General features: G+C 40.9%; 1 protein-coding gene and 1 long non-coding RNA gene across 2 annotated transcripts in view; one reads left to right on the top strand and one right to left on the bottom strand.

The window, feature by feature from the left end:
* NFIA (nuclear factor I A) overlaps window positions 1-2807 on the bottom strand; it is a 502526-nt gene extending 499719 nt beyond the window's left edge. The window contains exon 1 of the mRNA XM_006132338.4: window positions 2697-2807. Coding sequence (XP_006132400.2) covers window positions 2697-2792 — 96 coding nt within the window. The 5' untranslated portion in view covers window positions 2793-2807. The remainder of the gene's footprint in view (window positions 1-2696) is intronic.
* LOC102456156 (uncharacterized) lies at window positions 150-25721 on the top strand. Its single transcript, XR_012905891.1, has 3 exons — window positions 150-348; window positions 23000-23113; window positions 25038-25721. It is a non-coding gene; the product is annotated as an uncharacterized LOC102456156 (long non-coding RNA).
* The last annotated feature ends 1920 nt before the right edge of the window (window positions 25722-27641 follow it).

Below are 27641 nucleotides of genomic sequence, written 5' to 3'. Positions count from 1 at the left end.
GATTCCTGTACCCAGCTTTTTATAAAGCATTTTCTTTCATTATAATAGGTCTTTTCATCATAATGACACAGAACCTTTAAAGTTGGTCATAATACTTCAGTACAGTAGATGACCGTGGCTTAAAATCTCGTTCAGAACCTGCTCCAGAAAGAAAACAAACTCACTCATTTGATTTGACACACAAATTGTTTTCAATTCATTAAAAACCAAAATTGCATAGCACAGTGCTGGCAGCTGAGTGTGTATGGATGGAAGGGGTATTCACTCATCTCTTTGTATGCTGGCAGTACCAAACCGAAGTTTAGCACTAAGCAGCAGAGATTTTTGTGCAGAGAGAAGATGCATGAGGTAATTTTAAAAAGCTTTATTTTCCTTTAGAACTTTAAAATCTGCTTTGTATCTCATTTTTGATTAAACAATTATCGCAACTCTGAAGAGGTTTTGGAGTAAAAATAAATAATACATCTATACTTTTGATGATACTAGACATTATAGACTCAGATGGTATATCAAAACTGCTTATGCTTCCATCAATAATTGAAGTCTTATTTTAAAATTATTTGTAACTAACATCTATTGTACATGTTCTTGAATTATTAATTTCAGTTAAAATAAAGCCTCTTTTAAATAGCCCAATTTCTTCTTTTTATCAGGCTGTTTTATGGTGTTCTTTGGGGGGTAAGTGTTTCTTGTTTGTTCATTTAGAAAATAAATAGTGAGACATGTTCAAGTTTAAGAAGAATTTTCTGCAATGTTTAATCTAAACAACAGCATGTGTGGTTGTAAAGCTGTTTATTTTTAGTCAAGTGCATTACTAAATGTTTCCAGCATTTTTACATATTATATTCACAGCAGTAAAACATCTGTGAAATAATTATGAATGAAAAGCAACTTTCCAGGATACTTTCCAAAGAGAAACAATAGTTGTATAACTAAATTTGAAGACACTTATGAAAAAATAAACATTAACACCCCAGTCATAAAAGCAGGTGATAAACAATAAAAAAGGAGTGCTAATAAAATAGACAAGTGAATTAGGATAAACTTAAATAGCAGTGTGACATCAAGTGTATAGTTAAAATATGCAGTTTACAACTTTGCTTCAAAACTGATAGCTGAGAATCAATAGGGTTATTTACTGGGGGTTTAAAAGCTAAAAAAAGTCAAATGAATAGTCAACAGTTTCTAAGCATGCAAATATTCCATTCTTTCCTCCTCCTCTCCCTCCCATTTTCCCTGGCAGAAAGTCTAATTGGAAAATCAGTAGTATAAGTAAAGTGGTTAGTCTTCCACTATTATAATTAACCAAAAAGCTTCATGTAATATAACACTGGCAGGCACTGGTAAACCTCTAATGGATAGTTAAGAAATTAAAAGTTAAAACAAAACACTATAAATACAAAAACAAAACAACCCCCCCAAAAGCCCGAACACCTTTAAACACAAGCCACATGATACACACAATGGCCACCACCAAGGAGCAGAATAAAAACCTTCCGTATCTCACTTTTAAAAGTCTTTCAAGTCCTCAGAGGTCTTAAACTTTCCAAATGAGACCAAAAGTGGTACAGGGAGGTGAGGGGGAGGGAAACCCCCTTACTTGTTTCAGCGTATCCTACAATGAAACTGATCATGCCTTGTTTTGTAATTCCACTCGCCAGTCCTTTTTTAACTGATATCTATGTGAAATGAGCTGAGGTTCACGGTCCAGTTAGGAACGGATAATACATTCATTGTCCGGGCAGCGAACTTTTTCTCTCACTGGAAGAATTCACGCTTGCCTCAAGAATAATAATTACAGAAAACTAAAAATGCACTGCTAACGAATTAATCCCTAACGGACAACACGCTAACGAGGGCAGTAATGATTTGAAGACTCTCTTCATCACAACAGGACTTGCATCTTCTGCTACAATGGGCTATTGTGCATCCTCCTAACTCACTATACCTCTTATAGATTCAAGATGTCAAAGGTTGTCTGGCCCGACTGACCATGACATGCTAGTTAACTCGTTCTGCGGAGCTCCCTGGAACTTTATTAAAACTTTAATTGTGCCCAAACGCAGCTCGAGCCAGATTATGTGGGATCTATAACACATGGCTTGGGATCATAACAGAATGGTAACCTGTTCTAATGTAAACAAACGGAGGGGAAAGTTAGATTGGGGTCTCTGATGAAAGCCAACGCTTTGCAAAACACACTTCTCTCACACGTGATGATTTTACACGGTGACACAAATGTACCATCCCAGAGTTTCTACTGTAACCAGGTTGTTCTATAATGTACTGAATTTACCCCTCCCCTCTGCAGAAAATATTGCCTGGCAAAAATACACATACACATACCTGCCATATCTGAAAAGCAGCAGATAAAAGTAATACAAAGCTCAGAGCCTGAGGGAACTGCCTGAGACAAGTTACTCCGCACAAGGCTTTTTCAAACAATTTCTCTATATACTTTTAAAAAAGAGAATTGAATAAGCTGCCCTGTGGAAACTGTAGTTCGCATTAACAGTCTCCTGTTACAGAGAGGAAAGCACAGAAGTGGGACAAGAGTGAGGCTGCTCTACGGAAGAGTGTGAAAAAAATCAAATGTTAATTTGATAAATGTGAGGTCTGGGACATTTTGTCAAAGAGGGAGGGAAAGCAGAAAAAGGAGTAAAAAAAAAAAAAAAGCAGCCCTGCTGCCAACTCACCATCCACCAAGTTCTGGCCGAGATGTCGTAGCAGAGCTGCCATTTGATGGAGCCGTCGGAGGTTTTCCCTGCCATTATGCTGTCAGCAAGCTTCATCTGATGCTAACTCACGGGAGATAAGACACCTAATTGAGAAAACATTTGCACTGGCATGTTGGGCAACATGTAGCCCGGTCCATACCATATGGAATCATGGGTAAAAAAAAATCTCCTTGACAATGAACCAATCTCTCACAGACCCAGTGGCAAGGTGAAGTAGAGATGAAAAGTCATCTGCTCCCAGCACTGTCCTCTCCCTTCTCCCCCCCCTTTTTAAATAAGAACCCACTGCTCAACATCAAAGAGAGGCGGTTAAAATTAGGGTTTCATCACTTATAATTTTTGTCTGCAAGGTTCTCCTTTTCTTTTTTCCCCTTCTTCTTTTTAAGAAGAATAAAGAGATTTAATAGGACAAAGGCAGGTAGTGGACTGCGGAGGGAGATCGCCACAGGCTATTAGCCTAAAATTTCTGCTTGACAGATGGAACTGCTTAGAGACTATCATGCAATGTTTTGGCTTTTTTTTTTTTTTTTTTTTTTTTTTTTTTAAAAGAGTTTCAGTCTCATTCGGTATCTGTTTATCGCAGCTACTTTTCCCATGAACATGACCGGGAGAGGGAAGTGGAGGAACAACCTACTGAATGTTTTCAATTTCTTTTTTCTTGCTGATCTTTTTAATAGTTATGGACATAATCATTTTAATAACAAAAAGCAAAACAAATGTATAGACTGCCAAAGTATATTTACCTTCTAGTGATTGATAAAGCTTTCCGAAGGAATCAAATACACTCTTTCATTTTTTTTTAAAAGGGAAGTATTTGGTTCCATCCCTATTGCTCCTTATTTTTAGATACTAGAGAACACTGTTTGAATGAATGACTTTCCATATGAAGATCAGATGGCTAAAGGTCTATCCAAGAGCTAATCAAACAATTCCAATACTATTTTTCTACCTTTACATTCTTTAAACTTGTTTTATAATATCGTTTGGTAACAACCATAACAGTCATGTATTTTTTTTCTTTCTACTGCAAAACTTCTCTACGCATCAGTATTTTCATTAACATAACTTTTACTCTAAGAAATAATACTTTCACATAAAAAAAGACTATAACCAAATAACAGTTTCAAAAAAATTATGAAATGATCAAGTTAAACATTGAATTGAAAAATAAAATAAAAATCACAGAATTGAAATATGCAGGTAGTAAATTATCTTTGTGCACTGTGAAATCAAGAAATAAACTTTCACTTTTATGATGCTAGAATTTTAAATAGGCACTAAATTGTTTACATTTAAATCAGATCATTTTATAATCCCTGGAGGCACATGTACAGTACATAACCACTATCACTTAATAATAGGGCACTGCAATCTATACAGTAGTTCTTTCCCTAATGTACTCCGAGTGAATTTGTGAACTTGCAGACTATTGACAGTACTATTTCATACCTGTATTGAACTATGAGTAATAAAGTCATTCAAAGACAGCCGTATATGTCTTTTCTCTAATAGATACAAGGGGAAAATTTATTAAAAACCTCCACTCTAGATCAAACGATATACATTTTAGTTTAGGTCAAAAGGAGAGAACTTGCAGGCACATAATTTTTTAGATTATTTTGCATGCTAATGATTGTTTAGCTAGCTGGCTACAGCAAAATACACTTCCAGATTATATAGTTTATAAAATAGTTATTCACTATAGTACAGAATTTCTTTCATTCAGTTTGAACTATACCTTGAGTATTTTCTGATTTGAGAGATGACAAATGATTTAAGGTAACCTCCAACTGCTCTATTACAACAAGGACAATTTATTTTCCCTCTTCTTGATGCCAAACTTAACAATATGCTTGGACAGAATTAAAAATATATAAACATATCTTTTGTACAGCATTCCAATGAACTTCACCTGTCCCGACTGCAGGTACAGTATCAACTCTATTTACAGGAAAAAGTCTGGCTAGCATGGGAAGTGTTAAGTTGTAGCCATAGTCCAGGAAGAAAATGGACACTCTGCCAGGAATTGTCCCTGCACTGGCCAGCCAAAACTTTTATTGTGTTGTGCTACTTCAGCTTAGTTAATGCTACTCCTCAGTGATTAGTGGAAGAACACCCTCAAAATAATCATGAAAATATAAAGTAAAATGATTAAATAAGTCAGCCTTTGAACCAATGTTAGATTCAATTTCATTCTGCCTTCCCTTCTATGTCTCTCAAGTCAAACAACCTACCCACCCTTCTTATTACTAATATATTACTACAGAACCAGACTTGCTTTGTGTTTTTTCATTAAAAAATACTGACAAATATTCCTGACTCTGTCACTATATGTGTCCTGATATGGTTATATATATCAGATGATAACGTTTGCCTGTATTCCTATGGTAGACACTGCTTTAATAGCTCTTAGGTCTTTGTAGGCCCCCAAAATACTTTTCTTTAAAATGTTCAATAGTAACACATCAAATAAACAGTCATTAAAAAGTATACAGATTTCAGTTTATGAATGACAGAAGCATGAAGCCATTTTCTCCCAGACGGCACAGTAGTTGTATGCAAAGACATGATCATTATTATTGGACGGTAGGGTTTTAAACCCCAAACAATGAAGTGCAATTAATGTTGCTATTTTTTATAAATATGGCAGTGGTGGGTCTACTAGCATAGATCAATTACTGCTTTAGTAAGTAGGATGTTAATATTAAAACAAGTTTAAATACATAATAAATATTGCAATTATTGTGGAAAATAAAATTATTTGGTGAGCATAATGGGGAGCAAATCAAGCATTTAACATGATCCAGGAAATGTTACTCCAAACAATTGCATTTGTTTTATACAATTTTTCCCTTTGATTGCTGGCAGATGCCGTTTTGGAAACCAACATCTAAATAGTTTCCCTTCAATCAGAAAAAAAGCCACACAGAAGAAAATGGCTACATGTTTTGAATTTAACTCTTGTCAATAGCGTTCTGCACAACACTGCATGTGAATGGTACAATGACAAAATGATGCATTCGGAACAACAATAAACCATAAAAAGATTTGTTTCTAAACTAGATTTGTTTTGTAGGGAGAAAAACTTAATGCTACACATACATCTATAGGGACAGAGAAACCAAAGTGGGAAGAAACTTCTAAATGTACCTGTACCACAATTTCTAATGTTCTCATGCAGTCAGTTTCCAATAGGATATATGCAGTCTTGAGATATTCATCTGAATCAATGTACTTTGCTAGCCTGCTTTAGCATGCTTTCCTCTGTGCGATTGTAAAATAAAAGTGCTGGTGACACAAGTGCTGATGATATGTTGTGTGGCAAATGGATTAGGTGTTTGTATCCATGAGCTACAGAACTACGGATTTGTTTTCTAACATCTTTAGGCCTCAAGCAATGAGTAGAGGTACTTGCCAAACACTTTCTGGCTTCCTACTGGAGACATAGCTAACTATTTAAAGATAATTTGCTTAATTGTTGAGCAGAAGTACCTGCCACAGCACAAACACTATGAGTATTTCCTATGAATCTACATTCTCCAGTGCATTGTGATCAGGTCCTTGCTGGTATCAAGCACACAAAGTTAAGGAAGAATGCTAAAGCAGGCTAACAATGTACATTGATTCAGATGAATATCTCAAGATGATATATATATCTTAGTGGAAACTGACCGCATTAGAAATTTTGGAACAGGTACATTCAGCAGTTTCTTCCCACTTTAGTTTATAATATCCAAATGGGCAAAAGGAACTAGGCACAGGTTGCACCTCTCTAGTCCGGTACACTCTAGTCTGGCAACATCCATGGTCCAGCATGATTTTAGTTAGCCAGATAGTCACTTATCCTGGGTGTGACCAAGTTTCCCGTGGTCCCATAAAGTTTGTTTACAGTCCTGGCTCTCAGTGTTCTGTGCTGCTATTTTGCTGTAATTTACTCCTAAATGTCTTCTAAGAGCCCAGTAAAGCAGTTTTTGGAAGTGCTGGTACTGCTGCTAGACAGTTTTGACCTTCCATGGTTTGACAAATTCTCTGGTTTGGCACCAGTCAGGTCCTGATGGTGCTGGACTAGAAAGATTCAAACTGTATTATCATTCTAGATGCATGCAGCCCCCAGTAATATTCACTAGGACCTTGGTAATGTATATACTAGATTATTAACTTATTTATATCATGTCTATTGCCAATTAACTCTTTCTTTCATTTTCTCATGATTCTGTAGCTGTAATTAGTTGGAAGCTTTACATCTTAACAGAGGGGAGTGCCATAACATAATTTTAAATCTGCTCCTAATTTTGGAGCTATTTTCCCAGCATCATCTTAACTGAGATGTCTTACAGAAAGAATTTCCTAATCTTTAACAATGACAATTAGCTGTTTTTTGGAAAACTCGGGCAAAGTTGCTGACAAGTACATGTTCTAGCTTTTCAAAATCCTGAGATTCTGGCTTCAGTCAATGGGCTTTGCTATAGCTAGAGGCCTACACACGAGTGAGGCAGCATGGGACCACTCTTTTTGCAATGGCCAAAATAGGTGTAACAGTTGAAGTTCCTGCCAGAGACTTCAGGATGCTGTAAAGCTGTCTGGGGACATAGCTAATTTGAGGGGTGAGGGAGAGGATTCTATCTACTCTACTTTCACTTACTGACACATCTCTTTCTACTCTCTCTGATTCTTCACCTGCAATTTTACTCTGTGCATATATCTCTTTAGCTACAATTCTCTCTCTCCACCACTACTCATTACCTTCCTGTCACCGAGATTTGCCTCCTGCCAAATCCTCAAAGTGGAGTCATAATCCTCTACTGCTGACATAATCTGTTACTATGGAGACAGATTAGCGTCAGAGATGCAGTATTATGACTTCACATCAGTATCAAATAGGAGGAGATAGAGAAAAGAGAAGGAAAATCTTGTTTCAACACTCAAGGGCTGCGTCTAGACTGGCATGATTTTGCGGAAATACTTTTAACGGAAAAGTTTTTCCGTTAAAAAGTATTTCCGCAAAAGAGCGTCTAGATTGGCAAGGATGCTTTTGCGCAAAAAGTGCTTTTGCACAAAAGCATCCTTGCCAATCTAGACATGCTTTTGCGCAAGAAAGCTCCAATGGCCATTTTAGCCATCGGGCTTTCTTGCGCAAAAAATTAAGGTGCCTGTCTACACTGGCCCTCTTGTGCAAGTATTCTTGCGCAAGAGGGCTTATCCCTGAGAAGGAGCATGAAAGTATTTGAGCAAGAAGCACTGATTTCGTACATTACAAAGTCAGTGCTCTTGTGCAAATTCAAGCGGCCAGTGTAGACAGCTGGCAAGTTTTTGCGCAAAAACAGCTGCTTTTGCGCAAAATCATGCCAGTCTAGACGCACCCAAAGAAATTAAAAAAATTCCCCCCAAAGTGTTGAGAAGTGTCAACAGATTTACTGTTAACTCTGATGTAACTGAACATCTGTACTATACCAGGTCTCATTCTAAAGCCCCAATTCTGCAAAACACTTATAACATGCTCTTAACTTTAAGTGCTTGCTTAAGTGCTTTGATGAATCAGGGTCTATATCACCTAAATTCAGCAAATTAAATGACTGGAAAAGTGCTAACTACAAAGCTTTAGGGTTCAGTCCTGCATATATGTACTATCAGGCATATACTGTGAGTAGCCTCACTAAAGTCAGTGGGACTATTTGATGCAAGAAGGAAGACAGAAAACACACAAGTGTAAAAACTTCAGACATTTTCCCCAACATGCACACAAAGCTATATGAAGCTAAAATTACAGTATTTAGGTAGTGAAAACAGAGCATACTCCAAATACTCAAATCAGTTTTACTCTCATCTTGTATTGATTTTTTCCTCCTAACATGAAATGCCATAAAAATCTACAAACCTACATTTCTGTTGTAATCCTTTACATATAACTCTTTGGGGAGGAATTACAAGTCCAGCATTTCATTCATCTTGTGAAATATTTATTTTGCTTGTGATGTTAGAGGACATCCAAAAGACCTTGGCTTCTCTTCTAGAGCCCTAGCAAAGGATTCAACCCAGTATACAACTCTCATAAGGAGTTTCATAACTTGTACAAGAGGAGCTTAAGAAAACTAAAAGGTTAATATATTCTAACTAGATGTTGGGTATAGAATGTCAGATCTGTCAAATTTCATTACAGTTTGCTGCTCAATGAAAAAGATTTGATTTCTTTTGCCACTGTCCTACTATGTTCAAGTCACACAGTGCCAGCAGCAACCAGCCAACGACCACAGGCTGGCACTGAGCAGGGCTGAGTGGGAAGCCAGCCGCAAGGACCATCTGTTTCCGATTTCTAACTAAGCCAAGATGTGCAGTGAAGTGCATTCCATTCACTGAGCCAGCCTTCTCCCTGCTCAAGTTATTAGTGTTACAAGTGAAATTATCTTTTCCAAACAGCGGGGGAGCTATAATCCTTACGGAACGAGACCTTAAAAAAGGGGAGTGGGGGAAGGACGGGGGAAAAAAAACCAACCCCAGAGACCAGACTTCTTTCCTTAAAGTTGTAGGAAAAGACTGCCTGTAAATTTAATTACAACCTTCATGGAGTTTATAATTTTATAGCATGTTTTGTTAAGCATGATAACCTCTCAGACAAGAGTGTATATGTTGGTTCATCTGGTGTAACTGAATGAACTAATAAATTATCTTTAGAATGTTATTTGTGAATAAAGTTAAAACTGACAAGATGAATGTACAATTAAACCTATTTAAGGTTAAGTGCCTTGAAAAGCATCACAGATTTTCAAATATAATTTAAAGTGAGAGTGCCTAAACAAGGCTAATTACATCTAGTTACACTGTTTCAGGATGTAATTTATATTTAACCTCTAAGGAAAAGTAGCAGTCTTGGCATAGTAATTATGTAGATTTAAGGGTATGCTAAACAGATAGCTGTCTGTGGAATAAGCCCTTGTCATAAGATATTGGTCTCCTACTACTACATAAATGCCAGGTGAAACCAAAGAATTTACTGGAATCAAAAAACACTAGAGGTGAAACTGAGAAGTTTATTTTCAAAGTGGGAAACATTTATCCTTTGACACCATTCCATTCCAGTGACTTTATTTCTAATATACTGTGTGATTAATGATGTGGCTACTGTCATTGTGTCTGATGAACATTGGCAGAGTTGTGGAACAGTTGCTCTCTTTACTATTATTGGACACCTCAGCAAATTGGCCAAACTTGTTTCATTTATCAGCCAGTTGGAAATCACCTAATTCATAAGAGTACAATTTTATTATTCTACAGCACTGTCCATACAATGCAAAACTGGTTTGTGAATGGCTTAAATATTTTCCTAACTTTAACAAGTTAGCCATCTAACCATTTGATTGACTGACACTCTTTTTATTAGGTAATAGGTATATTATGAAAAACAAGTGGGAGAAATTAAGGACATAAATTATGGGCATGAATATGTGGATCATTGACATTCCCCTTGCACAGGCAAGTCACTGGCTAGACCTTTCCTCAAGACACAGTCTCTGAATGCAGTCTTCTTTCTCAGCATTTAAACTGGTATAGTTTGGGCAATAGAGTTGCCAGCTCTCCTGGATTGTATGCCATTTGTGCCAATGGCATCTGGTCCAGCTGATCCAAGAGAGTTACTCTGGGGTGTCACTGGATGGCTCCCACTGCTTCGTTTATCACCCTTTCTTTTCAGTGTGTTTCAAATGCCATTGGGGAATGGAGAGATTTCTGTGTCGTCAGTAGTCCCATGACACTTATCTCTGTCTCCCCATTGGCCCTATATTTTAGAGGTTCATTATTATCTCTGTTTCTGGCCAAGATAAGGGTTGGTCACAAATGACAGGGAAGGACAACATAATAAGTGTTATTAGGGGAATCATTGGAGGAGCACCTCAGTGCGTTTTGCCAAAAATAGTTCACTGTCTGCATCTCTTCCTGGACTCATCAGTGCTCTTGGATTCTCAAGCAGCAGGGCTAGCTCATGACGCCTTTACTATCGTTGTGTCAGGAGAAGAAAAGGCTGGAGTGCTTCCTCCCCAACATGAGGCTTCTGTAACGCTCTCTGCTTAGGGCTCTTCCTGAAGACCACTTTGAATCTAAGACAGATGTAACAATGGACATCAACTTATTTCCAAGAGACAGGCCCCAAAAGCAGATAAAATATAATCAAAACAACAAACACATCGAATCATCATGGATTTACAGTGCCATGAGACAAATATGGATGGATGCAAATTGGCCAACGGAGCTGCATACATTTGTGATGGGGTGAGGTCACAGAAGACCCCTTGGGATTCTTCCCAGGATTCTGACAAGGCCACTGCCACCCACCTTCCTGTTCTCTGGGGCTTCTCACCACCCTGTCCTGCTGGGCCAGCTCCCTGGTCTCCCCCATCCAAGACTCAGAGCTGAGATCACTGCCTCCCCTGCCCCTCAAGGAGCAATACAGATACTGAAATTCTTCAGGTCCAAGGAAAATGTAGCTTTGGGGCCAGCTTCCAGGTATACCTCTCCCCAAATGGGATCAGAGTTCCAAATGAATTGTTTAGGTAAGCCCCCTTTAACAATGAAAGGAGGATGTGCACACTGATCACTCTCACAGGTGAGTAAATAATTGTTTATGCTGGGCTTGATAGTAAATAGAAGTGATTTTATTAAGTACAAGCAGTAGGATTTACATGGTTATAAGTGAGACTAGGCACAGCAAACTAATTAACAAACTTAAAATAATAGAAAACACTTAATTAATTCTAACAAAAAAACCGCAGTACTATTACAAGCTCACCCTAAAACCTTTCTTGTTCCACCTAAGCCTTTAAACCACGGAAGTTCCTTCACCCTGGGTCTTTGGATCATCCTCTTTGGTGTGCCATACCAGCCAAAGACAAAGACATGGCTAAGATTCCTTTGTTTTATAGATTTCACTTTTATATGGGAAGTTACTTGGCCAGTCCCTACCAGTTAGGAAGGTCACATGACTTCCTAGGACCAACCACTGCCAAGACTTAAAGGAAAATAGAGGCTATTTACATATGATTGCCCAGACATTCAGGCATTCCAGTATTGGAAACACCCTTGATGGCTTTCATTACACATTTAAAAACCATAAACCATGCCCACTCCATATACCTAACTTTACGCACAAGAATGATACATACACTAAAATAAGATACACAGACCCAGTGGATAAAGACATTAAGATTGATAGGCTACATGAGGCAATCTGTCCCAAGCATCTTCGAGTTATGCATATTTGTGTCCATAAGTCCATTTTATAAAGCATGGGGGAAGGTCCGTCACAATGTTTACTTGAAATTCTTAAGCAGAGTACAAGTAAAGGCAATTTTTGTTTTGATTTTAGAAGCCAATTCCCTAATATTAGCAATTGCTCCTCTTTGCCAGCACAATTGTCTGTTAAACACTTTTCTTTTTTTTTGTGCTGCATCTCCAAAGTGAATGTTGACCTCGTCCTCTTGATGATGCCTCTTGAATGGCAGCCAACATGCGGAGCAGCATAGGTAAATACTTACACAAGGATTCACATACCCAAGTGCTTTGAGAAGGATTGAGCTGCATGTAAACTTTGTAATCCATTTAAATGGTTCTCGATTATTGAACATTATACAGCAAGATAATGCCTGGCTGATCCCAGGATGTATGTACAGAATATATAACCTCTTGTTTAATCCACACCGCTGGAATAAAGGGAAACACATCTTTGAAGATTGGTCTCTGAGCACAGTGTATTCAAAGGGTCCAAGAAAATAAGGCCAATGGGGCCAATGACTTCAATGGGAACTATGATAGTCTCAACTATTTTAACTGCAGAGCACCTGTACACTTTTGAAGCAGCTTCACTGTAAATCTCTTTTCAGACTGTCAAAGTTACTGAGCAAAAAATTCCTCTAGAGCTGAAAATTTCCATGCTCAGTCCGAGACTAGAGATTATTTTATTTTTAGTGGAAAATATCAGAAAGTCTGCATAGGTTTGAGTTAATTTTTAAAGAAGTAAATAAAAAGGAAAAAGTTTCAACTTGACAAGTTTATACATTATTTTATAACTTTAGAACTACTCACATCAATTTTCTTCAAAGTTGGCTGAAGCTAAAAAAACAAACCGAGATGCAAAGTTGACGTAACTTGCTGTAGTACATGGAAAGTTGTTCAAGATATTCCAGTTTGCAGATATTCGATCTTGTATTAATTGCCAGTTTATAGTAATATCATGAGACACCACGAAGGGGGCAGAATTACAGTTAGAGTTTCCACCTTAAGTCTACACTTCCTGAATTCTGGGAACTTGATTTCATCATTGTAGTGATGCATGAACACTAGCCTTTGCATGGAATAATAAACATTTATAACTGGAACTAAGGGTATGTCTACACTACCCCCCTAGTTTGAACTGGGGGGGGAGGGGTAATGTAGTCATACGGAGTTGCAAATGAAGCCCGGGATTTGAATTTCCCGGGCTTCATTTGCATAAAGCCGGCCGGCGCCATTTTTAAATGCCGGCTAGTTCAGACTGCGTGCCGCACGGCTACACGCGGCACGAACTAGCTAGTTCGGATTAGGCTACATGCGGCACGCAGTCCGAACTAGCCGGCATTTAAAAATGGCGCCAGCCAGCTTTATGCAAATGAAGCCCGGGAAATTCAAATCCCAGGCTTCATTTGCAACTCTGTATGACTACATTACCCCCCCAGTTCGAACTAGGGGGGTATATAGATATTTAAAAAGCATAGACCTTCCTTAGTCAAGAGACCATGGAACAGATTCAGAAAAACTAGTCGGGAGATATAAATTACATGTCCTGGTGCTAAGTATGTCTCTTTCCGGTTGAGGAATCCACTATGACAGAAGTCAGGTGGTTTTTTCACCCCTATTGTCCCATAGGGCTTTTGCTCAGATGGGTTGTACCCATAATGCTTACTAGAGCTTCATTGGAGCTGTGCTGCTGAAAGGAGGTGCTAAACAATGCAGTCTCCAGTCACCTTGGTTATAACCCCATCCTGATCAGTGCTGCCCACTTTTTACATTGGCCTGACAGCTAACGCTTGGTCCATACAGCTATAAAAAGTCTCTGGCTGACCCATGCCAGCTGACTTGGGCTCACAAGGCTCAACTATGGGACTTTTGCACTGCCAGTAGACTTGCAGGCTTAGTCTGGGCTCTGGCAGGTCTGAGAGTTCGAGTTTCACCCAAGCCCAGAATCTACACAGCAATAAAATAGCCCTGTGGGCCAAGCCCTGCGAATTTAAGACAACAAGCATAGGCCAGCTGTGTTTGTTTGTTTGTTTTCTGTATACTATTACAGGCCCTGTGGTGCAAGGGTGGTTGTGGCCAATTTACGCCATGGAAATTTCGTCCCTAGGTAGATCTTCCCCAAGGCTCTGGGCCGGCAGAAGACAGGGTGAATCTTGGAGTGTGTCTAGTTCTGTGCTTTATCTTTCTGGGCACATGCTGGGAAGAATCTGTAAAGTGAACTCACTTCTGTGGCTGAAAATAGATGCTGAACAGGTCCTGAAACCATTTCTGACTGGCTTTGAAGCCTGTGCTGTAGGAATGGTTGGAATGTATATCTAGGTTAACAGCAGGCTGTTGTGACGCGTAAGCAAAACCACAAGCACAATCATTGTAGTCAAAAAGCTACTGAGAAAACATTTTTAAAATACGAAGAAAAGAAGTCCTGGATTTGTGTGTTGACTATAACCCTTATTTTAATCCCAATAAATGGATCGGGTAAATATCTTGTGTTAGCTGGAAACCTCAGAACACAAAAGAAATACTCTGGTAAACCACGAGGTTGTTTAGGGTTACATTTCCACTTATATAGACGATTTCCTCTCTCAGGCTCTAAGCCTAAGAGAAGGTGAATGCTATAAATAGGGGGTTTGCAATGTTGTAGTTAGAAAGATAAGATAAGTGAGGTAATATCTTTTATCGGACTAACTTCTATTGAAGTAGCGAGGAGTCCTGTGGCACCTTATAGACTAACTGAAGTGTAGGAGCATAAGCTTTTGTGGGCAAAGACCCACTTCGTCAGATGCATGTCTACATGCATCAGACGAAGTGGGTCTTTGCCCACGAAAGCTAATGCTCCTACACTTCAGTTAGTCTATAAGGTGCCACAGGACTCCTCGCCGCTTTTGCAGATTCAGACTAACACGGCTACCCCTCTGATACTTAACTTCTATTGGTGAGAGATAAACTTTCAAGTGACCCAGAGCTCCTGATAGCCAGGTCTATATTAAAGGTGAAGGTCAACCTAAGGTATGCAATTCTAGCTACGTTAACTATGTAGCTGGAATCAACGTATCTTAAATCACATTTTTGGGCCGTCCACACAGCAGGAGGTCAATGGGAGCAAACACTCCCTTTGGCTTCCCTTATTCCTCATGAGGAACGAGACTACTGGTGCCAATGGGGGAGCGCTCTCAGTTCGAATTAGCGGGTCTTCATTAGACTCGCTAAATTGAACCCTGGAAGATCGACTGTGGCAGTGTTGATCTGCGTAGTGTAGACATGGCTGATGTGTGGCTTTCCAGGTTCTTCACTGTGGCCTTTGAAAGTGATTGTAATGAGAAGAGAAGGAACGTGGCATTATGAATTTAAAGTGTATTCTCTAAGTTTCAACTGGCAATTTTCAAAACAGAAGTGTCTGAATTAGCTTCCTTTCCTATGGGGAGCAGGCGGGAGATTTGACCACTGGCTGTGGAAGCCCCAGGAGCAGTTGGACAGAAGCTTGACTAATTCTGGCTGAGTCTGGGGAGGTGCCTTGCAAAAGATAGGTCCTCTCCCCCAGGGATCAAAAAGCAGAAGAAAAGCTCATGATCCACAAACAGCTTCATCTCCCTGAGTCTGAGCTGGAGCAAGAGCACAGCCTCCGTCTCATTGCCCAGCCCTGGACTATACACTAACTAGGGTTAGTCTGAGCACTGCTCCCCTTCCAACCTTTGAAACATCCCCTGTGCCAGGAGCTTTATGGAACGAGGTGTAAAAGCCAGCTTTGCTAGCTCCGTGTCCACATGGGGCTTCCCTGAGCAGAGGAATTCCCAGCAGGAGTTGTGTTTGGTTTCTGCTCCCTTTGGATATGTCTACACTACGTCCTTAGTTCGAACTAGGGTGGTAATGTAGGCAACCGGAGTTGCAAATGAAGCCCAGGATTTGAATTTCCCGGGCTTCATTTGCATAAAGCCGGGCGCCGCCATTTTTAAATGTCCGCTAGTGCGGACTCCGTGCTGCGCGGCTACATGCGGCACGGACTAGGTAGTTCGGACTAGGCTTCACGAGGAGTAACAGTAGTTCGGACTAGGAAGCCTAGTCCGAACTACCTAGTCCGTGCCGCGTGTAGCCGCGCGGCACGGAGTCCGCACTAGCGGACATTTAAAAATGGCGGCGCCCGGCTTTATGCAAATGAAGCCCGGGAAATTCAAATCCCGGGCTTCATTTGCAACTCCGGTTGCCTACATTACCACCCTAGTTCGAACTAGGGTGGTAGTGTAGACATACCCTTTGAGCAGTGCAAAGGAGGCAAATCAGGCCACAACATCTGACCCCAATAGCTGATTGTGACTCCTTGACATTTTAGAAATCATGTCTTTCTCAAAGGCTGAAAAGAGTGGACAGCACTGTTGTAAAGACTTAGTTTGCTTTCTTCCTTTTTTTGCTCTGTAAGATTATTCCTTTTTTTCTCTCTTGCTAGAACTGTGTTCCTTTTGCTACATCTACACTACCACCTAGATAAATGATCTGAGATTGATTCAACTGTGGTTGATTTAGCAGGTCTAGTGAAGACCTGCCAAATTGACCACTGTTCACTATATAGTCAACCCTGATGAGAAGAGTAAGGGAAGTTGATGGGAGAGTTTCTCCTGTCAGCCCGTCACTCCACAATGTAGACCTCATGGGAACGCAACTGAAGGTACATTGACTCCAGCTACATTATTCACATCGCTGGAGTTGTGTACCTTAAGTTGACTTTCTGTGGTATTGTAGATGTAGCCTGTGTCTTGCCACGCTATTCCAGGCAGGGAAAGTGCTGTACTCTATAGAGTGCGTCTAGACTGGCAAGATTGTTTTTGCGCAAAACAAAAAACAATTGTTTTTGCGCAAAAACTTGCCAGCTGTCTACACTGGCTGCTTGAATTTGTGCAAGAGCACTGACTTTGTAATGTACGAAATCAGTGCTTCTTGCGCAAATACTTTCACGCTCCCGCTTGGGAAAGAGCCCTCTTGCACAAGAATACTTGTGCAAGAGGGCCAGTGTAGACAGAGAAGAACTGTTTTGCGCAAAAAAGCCCTGATGGCTAACATGGTGATCGAGGCTTTCTTGCGCAAAATCATGTCTAGACTGGCCACAGATGCTTTTGTGCAAAAACACTTTTTGCGCAAAAGCATCCGTGCCAATCTAGACGTTCTTTTGCGGAAATACTTTTAACGGAAAAACTTTTCAGTTAAAAGTATTTCCGCAAAATCATGCCAGTCTAGACGTAGCCTATCTGTGTAACATTTTGTTGATTTGTGGCACGATAGCAGTGTTTTCTGAAAGACCACTCAAACAATTTCTTTGTGTGGCTCATTACTTCTTGAAGAACTAGACTGTGCTGAGACACGAGACTGAGGCATCTATTCTCTTGCTCAGTTTTGCATAGTTTGCCCTTTGTTCAATAAGCCACCCAGCTTTTGAGTGCTTATTTGAACTGAACTTTGGGTTTCACCGTTTTAATTTTCAGCAGCATTAGACTGTGGCATATATTTTATCACCATTGTAAACAAAAAATGAAACATGAATAATGGGTGCCATTTTATCTTGAGGTGGGAAATAAAGCAATAGCATGCCTTTACACCACAAATAATTCACATTTACATAAGCAGATTCTCACTCTTGGAAGAAAAAAAAGTGTGTGAGCCAAAATATGGATGAGTGAACCTCACTGAGATCATGTGAGCCTCTGAATTATTTTTTTGGTTTACCAAACTAGTTCAAGTTCATAACTCTCTCTGCTATAATTTAATCCACTATTTTTCAAAGGCAATACATGTTGGTATAGTGACAGGGAAGCCTCTGCTAAAGTGGTAGAAAGAGAAGAACAAAGCTAGACTGGCAGAAAAAAGTGCACTCTATGGCACACAGAAACAGAGTGCAGTGTTTCATTAGAAATTTTGCTCTCCTCTCTGATTCTCCCTCAGTAGTTGGAGTTATGTAAAACATAAGCCTATAAACATTTCAGTTGAACTTTCAGACCCACAGTATTTGAGAAAATTGCAAATGAGGCAAAATGTGTTCCCCAGTTCCTAATTTTATCATAAGAACATAAGAACATAAGAATGCCTGTACTGGGTCAGACCAAGATCCATCTAGCCCAGTAGCCTGTCTGCCAACAGTGGCCAGCAGCAGTGCCCCAGAGGGGGTGGACCGAAGATGATGATCAAGCGATTTGTCTTGTGCCATCCATCTCCAGTGTCTAACAGAGGCCAGGGACACCATTCCTACCCCCTGGCTAATAGCCTTTTATGGTCCTATCCTCCATGAATTTTTCTAGTTTCTCTTTAAACTCTGTTATAGTTCTAGCCTTCACAGCCTCCTTTGGCAAGGAGTTCCACAGGTTGACTATGCGCTGTGTGAAGAAGAACTTTTGCTGATTAGTTTTAAACCTGCTACCCATTAATTTCATTTGGTGTCCTCTAGTTCTTATATTATGGGAACTAATGAATAACTTTTCTTTATTCACCCTCTCCACACCACTCATGAGTTTATATACCTCTATCATATCCCCCCTCAGTCTCGTCTTTTCTAAACTGAAAAGTCCCAGTCGCTTTAGCCTCTCTTCATATGGGACCTGTTCCAAACCCCTAATCATTTTAGTTGCCCTTTTCTGAACCCTTTCCAAGGCCAAAATATCCTTTCATAAATGATTGTGTCAGGACAAGCGGAAGCCCTGGGAATAGGACAGTTTTCCATACTATGCAAAGGGAGGGGCTGCTGTTCAGAGGGACATGATATGAGAGTTGCCACTGAGGGCAGTGAGCCTGCAGGGGAAAGCTATCCTGCAGAGTGTCCACTGGGGGCAGAAGTACCCCCAAGGGGTGTCCAGCAGCGCTGGGGCTCTGCCATCTTGCCTTCCACTGCCCCAAACCCTTTCCCCATCTCTCGGCCCTGGCAATGTCAGAAGCGGGGAGAAAAAAGTTCCCTGGTGGCTGTCAGGGGGTCTGGACAAGAGAAGAAAACAGGCCTCTAGCAAGTGGGAGGATCGGGGGGAGGAGAGGACAGGCCCCTGGTGAGTGGCAGGGTCTGGGTGTGAGATAACAGGCCCCTGGCAGGCGGAGAGGTCACCCGCGGGAGGGGGGGGAGAGGGAAGAAGAGGGGAGAGAACAGGCCCCTGGTGGGCAGGTGAGCCTGGGAGAGAGAGAACATGCCACCAGCCTCCTGAACTCCCCTCCCGCAGATCCCCAAGCCCCTGCTCTGACGGACCCACATAATGCTGGGTAGGTCTGCTTGTTACAAAGTAAAGTGAAATAACCCCCCAGGAACTCTATCATGTGGCATCACATTGACACACACAGGCTTGGGTCTTGAGCTCATCCTAACTGATAGCTTGCCATTGTCTATGTGGACCAGCACTAGGGGAGGACAGGCCACTTTGCCAGTGGGTTTCGGATGTATGCTGACAGCAGGGGAATGGGTGACACCGAAATCTTGGGTTCCATTCCCTGCTCTTAAGACAAGTATGCTTTAGTGGGCAGAAGATTCCCAATGTGCCATTTCTGTCAAGCCATCTCTTCCTCACTCCTATTTCTTTCCCACCTCTGGCTCTTCGTCCCAGCCCCATTCTCCTCAGCTAGACATTCCTGGTCACAGCCCCTCAGCTTTTTCATCCCAGTCCAGTCTCCTTGCCCAGTTTCCCCAACACCTTATCCAATCTCAGTCTCTCACCCCCAACCCTCGGCTCCCAATTTTCCTCAGCCCTACTCACAGTATCCCTCTCTCCTGCAACCAGGCTGCTTAACCCAATGTAATCTGCCTCTGCCTGACTTCTCCCTCCCCACTTAAGTCCAGCTTTTGTCCCTCTGCAGACCTCCACTCCCTTTTCTGTGTTGCCTGGGCCAGCAGGGAGGTCATCAAAGTGCCCGAGAGACGGACTCTCTGGTCTCAGTTCCACTGCCCAGACCTGTCCGATCCTGCAGGAGACCCGAGGAGCAGTTGCTGAGAAAGTCCTGCTCACTGCCAGGCTGGAGCATGCCATGTGCAGATGGAATCTTCTGAAAATTTAGCTTGAAGCTCTAGTAAATTTCCACTGAGTGTAAGCAAATGACCATTTTTCAAAGGCTTATAACTCAGTCAAGTTTGATCACATTTTCTGGAGGAGAGCAAAGGATTCCCCATTGCCAAATTTCTAGGACTTAAAAAAGCTGCCAGAAGTATTTATCATGGGAAAGACTATAATTTTTCCTTGATCTTATTCTCAGAAACAAATTGTTTTACTGTTTTTTTTTCAAAAAATTCTACCTAATGCAGAAACCCAGCATAGAAAATTTCAGTCCAAACAACACTGAGGGTGCGTATACACAGCACCCTAAATTAAAAATAAGATATGTAATTTACTCTATGCAAATTGCGTATCTTATCTTGAAATAGCTTATTTTGAAATTTGTTGTGTCTATAGAGTGCCAAATTTTGAAATAACATGCTATTTCAAACCATTCCTTAACCTTCGTGCAACAAGGTTTACCAGGATGGCGAAATAAAGCACCTGTTATTTTTAAAAATGTGTAGATGTGGTACACCTCTAGTATCCCAAAATATCTGTGCAATGTAGACATACACTTGGGTTATGTCTACACTGTAGGCTTCTTGCGCAAGAATGGCCGTTCTAGCACAAAAACTTGTGGAGTGTCTACACTGCACGCGCGTTCTTGAGCAAGTAAATTTACAGTAAAGCGTCAGAATAGAGGGCTTCTTGTGCAAGAATTATTCCTCTTCCCACGAGGAATAAGCCCTCTTGCGCAAGAAGGCAGTGTGGACAGGCAACAGGGGCTTCTTGCGCAAGAAACCCCTATGGCTAAAATGGCCATCGGAGCTTTCTTGCGCAAGAGAGCGTCCACATTGCCATGGACGCTCTTGTGCAAAAGCACATCTCTTGCGTAAAAGCACATGGCAGTGTGGACGTGCTCTTGCGCAAGACTTTTTAAGCAAAACAGTTCTTGCGCAAGAAGCCTGCAATGTAGACGTAGCCTTAAAGTTTAGCAAAGTTAAAAGCACCAGAAAAGAGGATCTTATAATGGGAAGAATTAAGCAACATCATTATTTGCTACTAGTCCCACCTACAGTGGTCCAATATTAACATTAAGGTTGTGCAATTCATCATATAAAATACCTAAGTTAAAAAAAAATCGCATCTTCAGCTCCCCTATTCTGTGTGCATTATAGGATATAGTTTTTAATATAGTATACAATTGTACCCTATTCTCTTTCGTAATTCTTCATAATGGTTGCAATCTGCTTCTATTATGAAGTCATAATTTTGCTCCCCTATAACTAGGTCTCTATCCAATTCGTAGTCCATTTTGGTCAATTTCATTGTCATGGGATTTAAAAAATTGTAAATTGCATGATTTCAGCTATTGAAATCTGAAATTTCATTGTGTTGTACTTGTGAGGGTCCCGAACCAAAAAGAAGTTGTACTCTGCTCACAAGTTTATTGTAGGGTGGATTGTGATACTGCTACCCTGATTTCTGCACTGCTGCTGGTGGCAGCATTGCCTTTAGAGCTGGGCAACTGGAGAGTGGCTGCTGCTGGCTGGGAGCCCAGGTCTGAAGGCAGTGTCCCGCCAGCATCAGGGCAGAAGTAATAGTGGCTATAGTGTACTATGCCATGCTTATTTCTGCACTATTGTGTTCAGAGCTGGGTGCCTGTTATGGTGTTGCCTCCCTTACTTCTGTGTTGTTGTCTACAAAATTAAGCCCTCAGTCAACAGCCACCACTGTTCGATTACCCAGTTTTGAAGGCAGCAGTGCAGTAGTGAGAGTGGCAATATCGTGACTCTCCCTAAAATGACCTTGTGACCCCCTCAACTCCCTTTTGGGTCAGGACCCCCAATCTGAGAAATGCTGGTCTCCTCAGGAAATCTGATTAGTATAGGGTAAAGCCGCAGGAAAGATCAGATTTCACGGTGAGAGACGCATAGTCTGTGAGACATTTTTCATGGCTCTGAATTTGGTACACGTTTTGGTTTGGGAAATTCATTTTGTCTGAAAATTGCCAGACTTCCTCTGAATGCCAAGGCAAATATTTCTCAAAGTTTGAGATCACTAACCACAGAATTTAGCTCTAGCTTGCTAGAGTGTATACAAAACTTTGTTCATAACCTATTTGCATGCAGCTTAATTACAGTCATCTAGCCGGTGAAGTAACACACCTCTCTTGATTTTTAGGAACAACATGCCAGATAGACTAGGCTGAAATACTGCTAGTTTGTGGCATTCCACACAGCAGGCCCAGATTAACGAGAGTGCATCAGGTGACCTTCCACATGGCCTCCATTTCTCTATTTGGGAGAAACAACCTCCCAAACATATAGTGACAAAACAATCCAAGGCCACAAGAGTGGCAGTTTAGAACAGTTGGAGTCTCTGCCAGCATGCTGTGGTGAGAACCAATAGTCCAGAGCAAGGAGTCAGGCCGGATCCAAAGGACAAACATTGCTGTGGGTTGAGTGAGAAACAGATTCACTCTTCAGCCCCCTCCACAGGACCACTCTCACACCAGGGTTAGGACTGACTTCCCCCTACGGAAGATATTAGAGGCACCCCAGCCATAGTGCACTGGGCAGCAAAATTCTTTAATCCAGCACTGCCTAAAAAGCTCTCAATAGGACTGGCACGCATTATGTCACATGCTACCATTGTTCAGTTCACGAGGTTTTCATAATAGCTAGGAACGGACGGCACGATGCTTGCTGTAACCCAGGTGCACACATAAGGGAACAGAACCCTTCTCACCCAGCTGGGCCAAAAACTCCCCAAGGAGCCCTACCTTGGTGTAAGAAACTGGAATGGAAGAAAATCACATAGAACGCTCAATATTAGATGCCCACAGTGAAACCAAGGGAAGGATGTAGAACTGCCAGAGTTCCTGATCACACTTAGAAGAGGACAGAGAACTAATAACTGTTTGGATTACTCTATTACCTCACCTGTCTTCTGAATTCACATAATGCCCTGAATTTATGATTAGAGTCACTAACTATCATTTTTCTTTTCTTCTAGATCTGCTTCTGCCAGAACCCCTGGAAGAAATCAGGAGTTAATGGCAATTGGAGTAATTCAGTGTTTATTTAACTGAATGTTTTGCAATTACATAAAGTATAAGAACACGTGAAGGTAGCTGTCTCCTTCTTAAGCACTCTCTGCATGTTGCTTATTTTCTTAGCGTGTCTAGTCTTTGGGAGAGGAACTTTTTATCTACTCTGTTTGTATAGATTCTAGCACAATGTGGCCATGAGCTAAAAGCAGTGATGGTAAGTGAAACATCAGTGCATCAGGGCAAAATGTAGCCCAATGTGATCTCAAAAATGATGTGAACTATTATTCAGAAAATAACATCTGATTTGTTTCACCACACAATTACTGTACTACCAGAATTTAAACCATAAAGTACTCAGGAATTCTTCAATTATGCAAAGTACTATTATGAAATCAATTTCTATGATGGTTTATATAACGTACATTCATAAATGTTCTTTAATTAAATGTAATATTTTATGGTTTCTTAAAAATGGGATAAGCTTCCACATACGCTCTAATCTCAGAAATTTCTGAGCAACGCTTTTTAATCATTGCACAGCACATTCATAGTTCCCTTACATGTTTTCTGGTTTAATGTATTTATTTTATTAGTTCAAATTGCATTTGCTTTAGAACCTGTTGCCTGTTGTTCCAAGATCTCAATGGGTCAGACTTTGGTTTGAGTGAGTGATATCTCATTTCATTGCAAATAAACAAACAACAGAATAACTAGAAGGCAGTCGTGCCCCTTTGGTGAGAAGAGCTCAGTCCCAGCTGGGAACAGGCAAAGCAGCATCATTTTCACTCCAGCACAAAGTGCCTATTCTTGATGACTCCACTAAAGGAAGCAGAAGCAGAGTGACTCCTAGCAAAGCACATCTGCACGGCTGTATTTCACAGGAAGTAATGCAGCTCCTCTGCAGATAAATTTCAGTGAAGAACAAAGAATGATTTTGTTCAATGCTTCAAGAATGATGCCTTCAAATCTGGACTTAGCTTTTCAGTTCCTGAAAACAAGACTCAGAGAGCTCAAACTAATCCCCCCTTCCCAAATTAAGCACAATGGCTTTCAAACTAGCCTCCGTTTTCCATGTGAAGAAAGCTTAATAATGCTCATTAATCTCCTTTGCTGTTTACATGCTTTATTAGACTATTTTACCAACTAAATACAAGTTAGCACATTTGAGATAAACAGTAGAACAGTAATAGCTACATGGGATGTGGAGAATGTAGCCCCCGAAGGAGACCTGCCTTAAAAATGAAGCAACAGAATATGTGTAGCTAAGAACAAGACAAGATGCATAATAGTGGCCTAACAGACATTACTGTCATTGATTGCAAATATATTCTGATCCTAAATCTTTTCTCAATGCCATAAACTTTGGAGGCATTCTCTCTACCACACTTGGTTTTCTAGTAGCTAGACATTTAACATGAGACAGTGAGGTGCTTTTCTGAATGATACAAGCAGCTTTTACTCAGGAGTCAGATGTAGTTAGGAGCCAAAACATGATCATATTAAAAACAAACAGCTGAGCAAAGATTACCTCTTGCCTTCTCTTTTAGCATGTGCAACAGATTCTGATAAATGCAGAAGAGAGATTATCAAGTACTCTGTTATAGTCCACTTTTCTATTTAATTTCAATTGTTTAAAATGCCCTTGTCTTTCTTTAAAAGCTCAAATGCAATTCCTTTCTCTATTAGTTTTGTACTTCCCTTCTCAGAAAAGAGTGATTTAATCCTACACAGCTTTTCTCTAAGTGCCTTGAATAACATTTTTAGTGAGATTGGTGGTAGGGTTTATGGGAAAATAGCTAAAATAAAAAATATTCACACAATTTAAATGGAGCCTAAAAGTTAAAAACAAGTCAGCTGTCCCCTCCAACTCCCAATTTCAGCAGTTTACCTTTTTATTAAATAATAGTAGAATATTTTTATGGCAAAGTTCTCAAACTGTGGACTTCTAGACTGGAATACAGTATTTTTTCTCATAAGTATTTTGGCATTTCTTCTCTCCAGATAGGAATGACATTTCTGAGATTTCATGAGAATGGTCTGCAGAAGGTCACAGCATTTCAATTGGGTCTCTAAGGCAACTTAGCGATGAATGCTCTAACATATATTTTTCCTTGATGTCCCCTGGATTGGAAGGTAAACTGAAAGACAATGTGTTTATACTGGCTCCGGTTTCAAGAATTGGAAACCATACTGGAAGGATGTTGTTGCCTCCTGATTTGGCAGTTGGAGACTACACTGGAAACTTGCACATTTACTGTGGCTTGGGTGTCTAGGACTGGAAGTTGTGTTGATGGTAGCTCAGATACACTGGGGAGCTGCAACTTATTGGCTTTCTCTTTAGATCACTAGAGAAAATGAGCCTCCAAAGGGTGGCTATTGATATGATCTTTCCTTATCTCTTAAGACAGATAAGGTATTGTAATAGGGTAGTTTTCTCAGTTTATACAAACTATTCTAATATCATTATATAAACCATAACAACATTGCATTGTATGTATGTATTTTCTTATATTTTATTCCAAATAGTGTATACACACTCTGGTCATAATTCTGTGCGTTACCTGAACATAACCCACAGTTTGTGTTATCAGTGTGTATAACACTTTTTTCTTATGTTTTGTTGATAATCCAACTAATAATAATTAAACAGGGAAGAAGTCTAAAGTTAGCACCCAGGAAATATGTTCTTGTAAACTCATAGAAGGACCAGGGAGATAACTTGTAATCTTGAGATCACACAAAAGCAAAATAAGGGTTAATCTGATGGCATCATATCTAATTATTACCCTGTAATAATAAATGGCTACACTCTGGTTACAATAAGCATTTGGGTCAACAGATGTTGTTGTGATAGTGAAAAAGGCTGTTCATGTAGCTTTTCTAGCCCTGAAGTAGGAAGTACAAGAAAATGTCAACAAAAAGTTCTTTTCTTTCCCATTTTCCATCTTAGGTCAGAAGAAAAAAAATTAGCGACTTGCTGATTACACTGGCTCCGGGGTTAGCCTTTCAACATTAACATTTTGGGATGATTTCTTCAGCCAAAGCTTTGAAACTTTTCCAGTTCTCTCATTACTAAATTTAAACTAATTTTCACACAGCACGAGCAGAGGAAAAGTAAAAAGAACCCTGGAACAGTGTCCTTATTAATCAGCTCTCTCAAAAATTAGGAATAAACTAGAGGTTACTAGACATTAGTAAGATTTCATAGAGCCACACTAACTGAAGTCAGCAACTCTCGGGGCTAGCACTGATAGGCTAGATAATTGAACCCAGAAAGATTACCATGACTTAACTTTTGTAACTTGAGTTCTAAAATTAGGCACCTAATTTGGACTGATTTCCAGAGATGCCAAGCATGGGCACTAAGTTCTCAAGTGCACATTCAACACTGGAGCCAGTTCAGCATTTTTGTCCCACTGCATTTTGTCCCAAATAGGTGTGGCATGCTCTTGCTGTTGCAGTATGTATGGGCCTCTTACTCCTCTCCAGCAGCTCCTGCTCGACCTGCCCCCAACCCCTACCACGCTTCCATTCCACCCCTTCCCCCAAGCCCACCCTCATCCTGTCTCTTCCTAACCCTGCTCTGCCTCCACCTGCCACCGTTCTACCCCTTCCCTCCAACCTCTGCCTCTTCTCTGCGTGCACCATATGCCTGCTCCTCCCTCTCCCTCCTGGAGCATCCCAAATGCTGCAAAAAATGTCTTGCACCAGGTGTGAGGTGCTGGTAAGGAGAAGGAGGAGTTGGCCAGCATGAGAGAGGGGGAGAGGGGGGCAGAGAAGGAGCTTGACTAAGCACCAGCTAATTTATCCCCGAGGCTGCTCCAGCTGCAGAGTACACTCGGCGTTGGTGCCAGTGACTGAGCTCATTCATTAGCTGGAAAGGGAGAGCATCGGGAGAGCAGTGCAAGCCAATTCTTGAGTTGCTGGGCTTATTGTGCCATCCCGTCATCTGCTGTGGACAAGATGTTGGTTCACCTGAACAGCTCCTTCCCTCTGCTCCCTTCCCCCATCTGAAACCCCCTACTGGCTGGTGGGCAGCTTCTCTGCTCACGTCTCAGACTCCTCACTGTTCCCTGAAGATTAGGTAGTGGAGGCCTAGAACTAAAACAGAACCACATGTGCTTAAGTATCCTTGAGCAGTGCAGGGGGCCTTCAGCAGCCTGGAGGAGGGGGATGGAAGGGTCTGTCACTGTTAATTGTGATGGCTCATTAATTGCAGGGCCGGTGGCGTTAATAGGGTGCGTGTTTGGGGGTGGGAGACAGAATCAGCATAAATTGTGTTTGTGGGAGGCATGTATTGTACTTGGAGCCGACAAAGCAGGGACCCTTCTCGCTTTCCCCCAAGGTGCCTCACAAGCTGATAGAGCAGGGGTCCTGTCTCTAGTTCAATAGTATCCTCAGCATGGACCCAGCCCAATTCACATCCCAAATAACCAAAACACTGAACACATGTTCTATTACATGACAAGCTACGGGCAAAAGATTACAATGTTTTTCCAATGATAAAACCTATTTTTAAGGATCATCTCCCACCATAGGATACAAATAAACCTACTTTACAATCTGCAACAGCTGCCACCCACCCCCAAACACACAGTTGAGCTG

Source organism: Pelodiscus sinensis, chromosome 9 (genome assembly GCF_049634645.1).
Source record: "Pelodiscus sinensis isolate JC-2024 chromosome 9, ASM4963464v1, whole genome shotgun sequence".
Lineage (NCBI taxonomy): Eukaryota > Metazoa > Chordata > Testudines > Trionychidae > Pelodiscus > Pelodiscus sinensis.
This window is presented reverse-complemented; position numbering and strand designations above follow the sequence as displayed.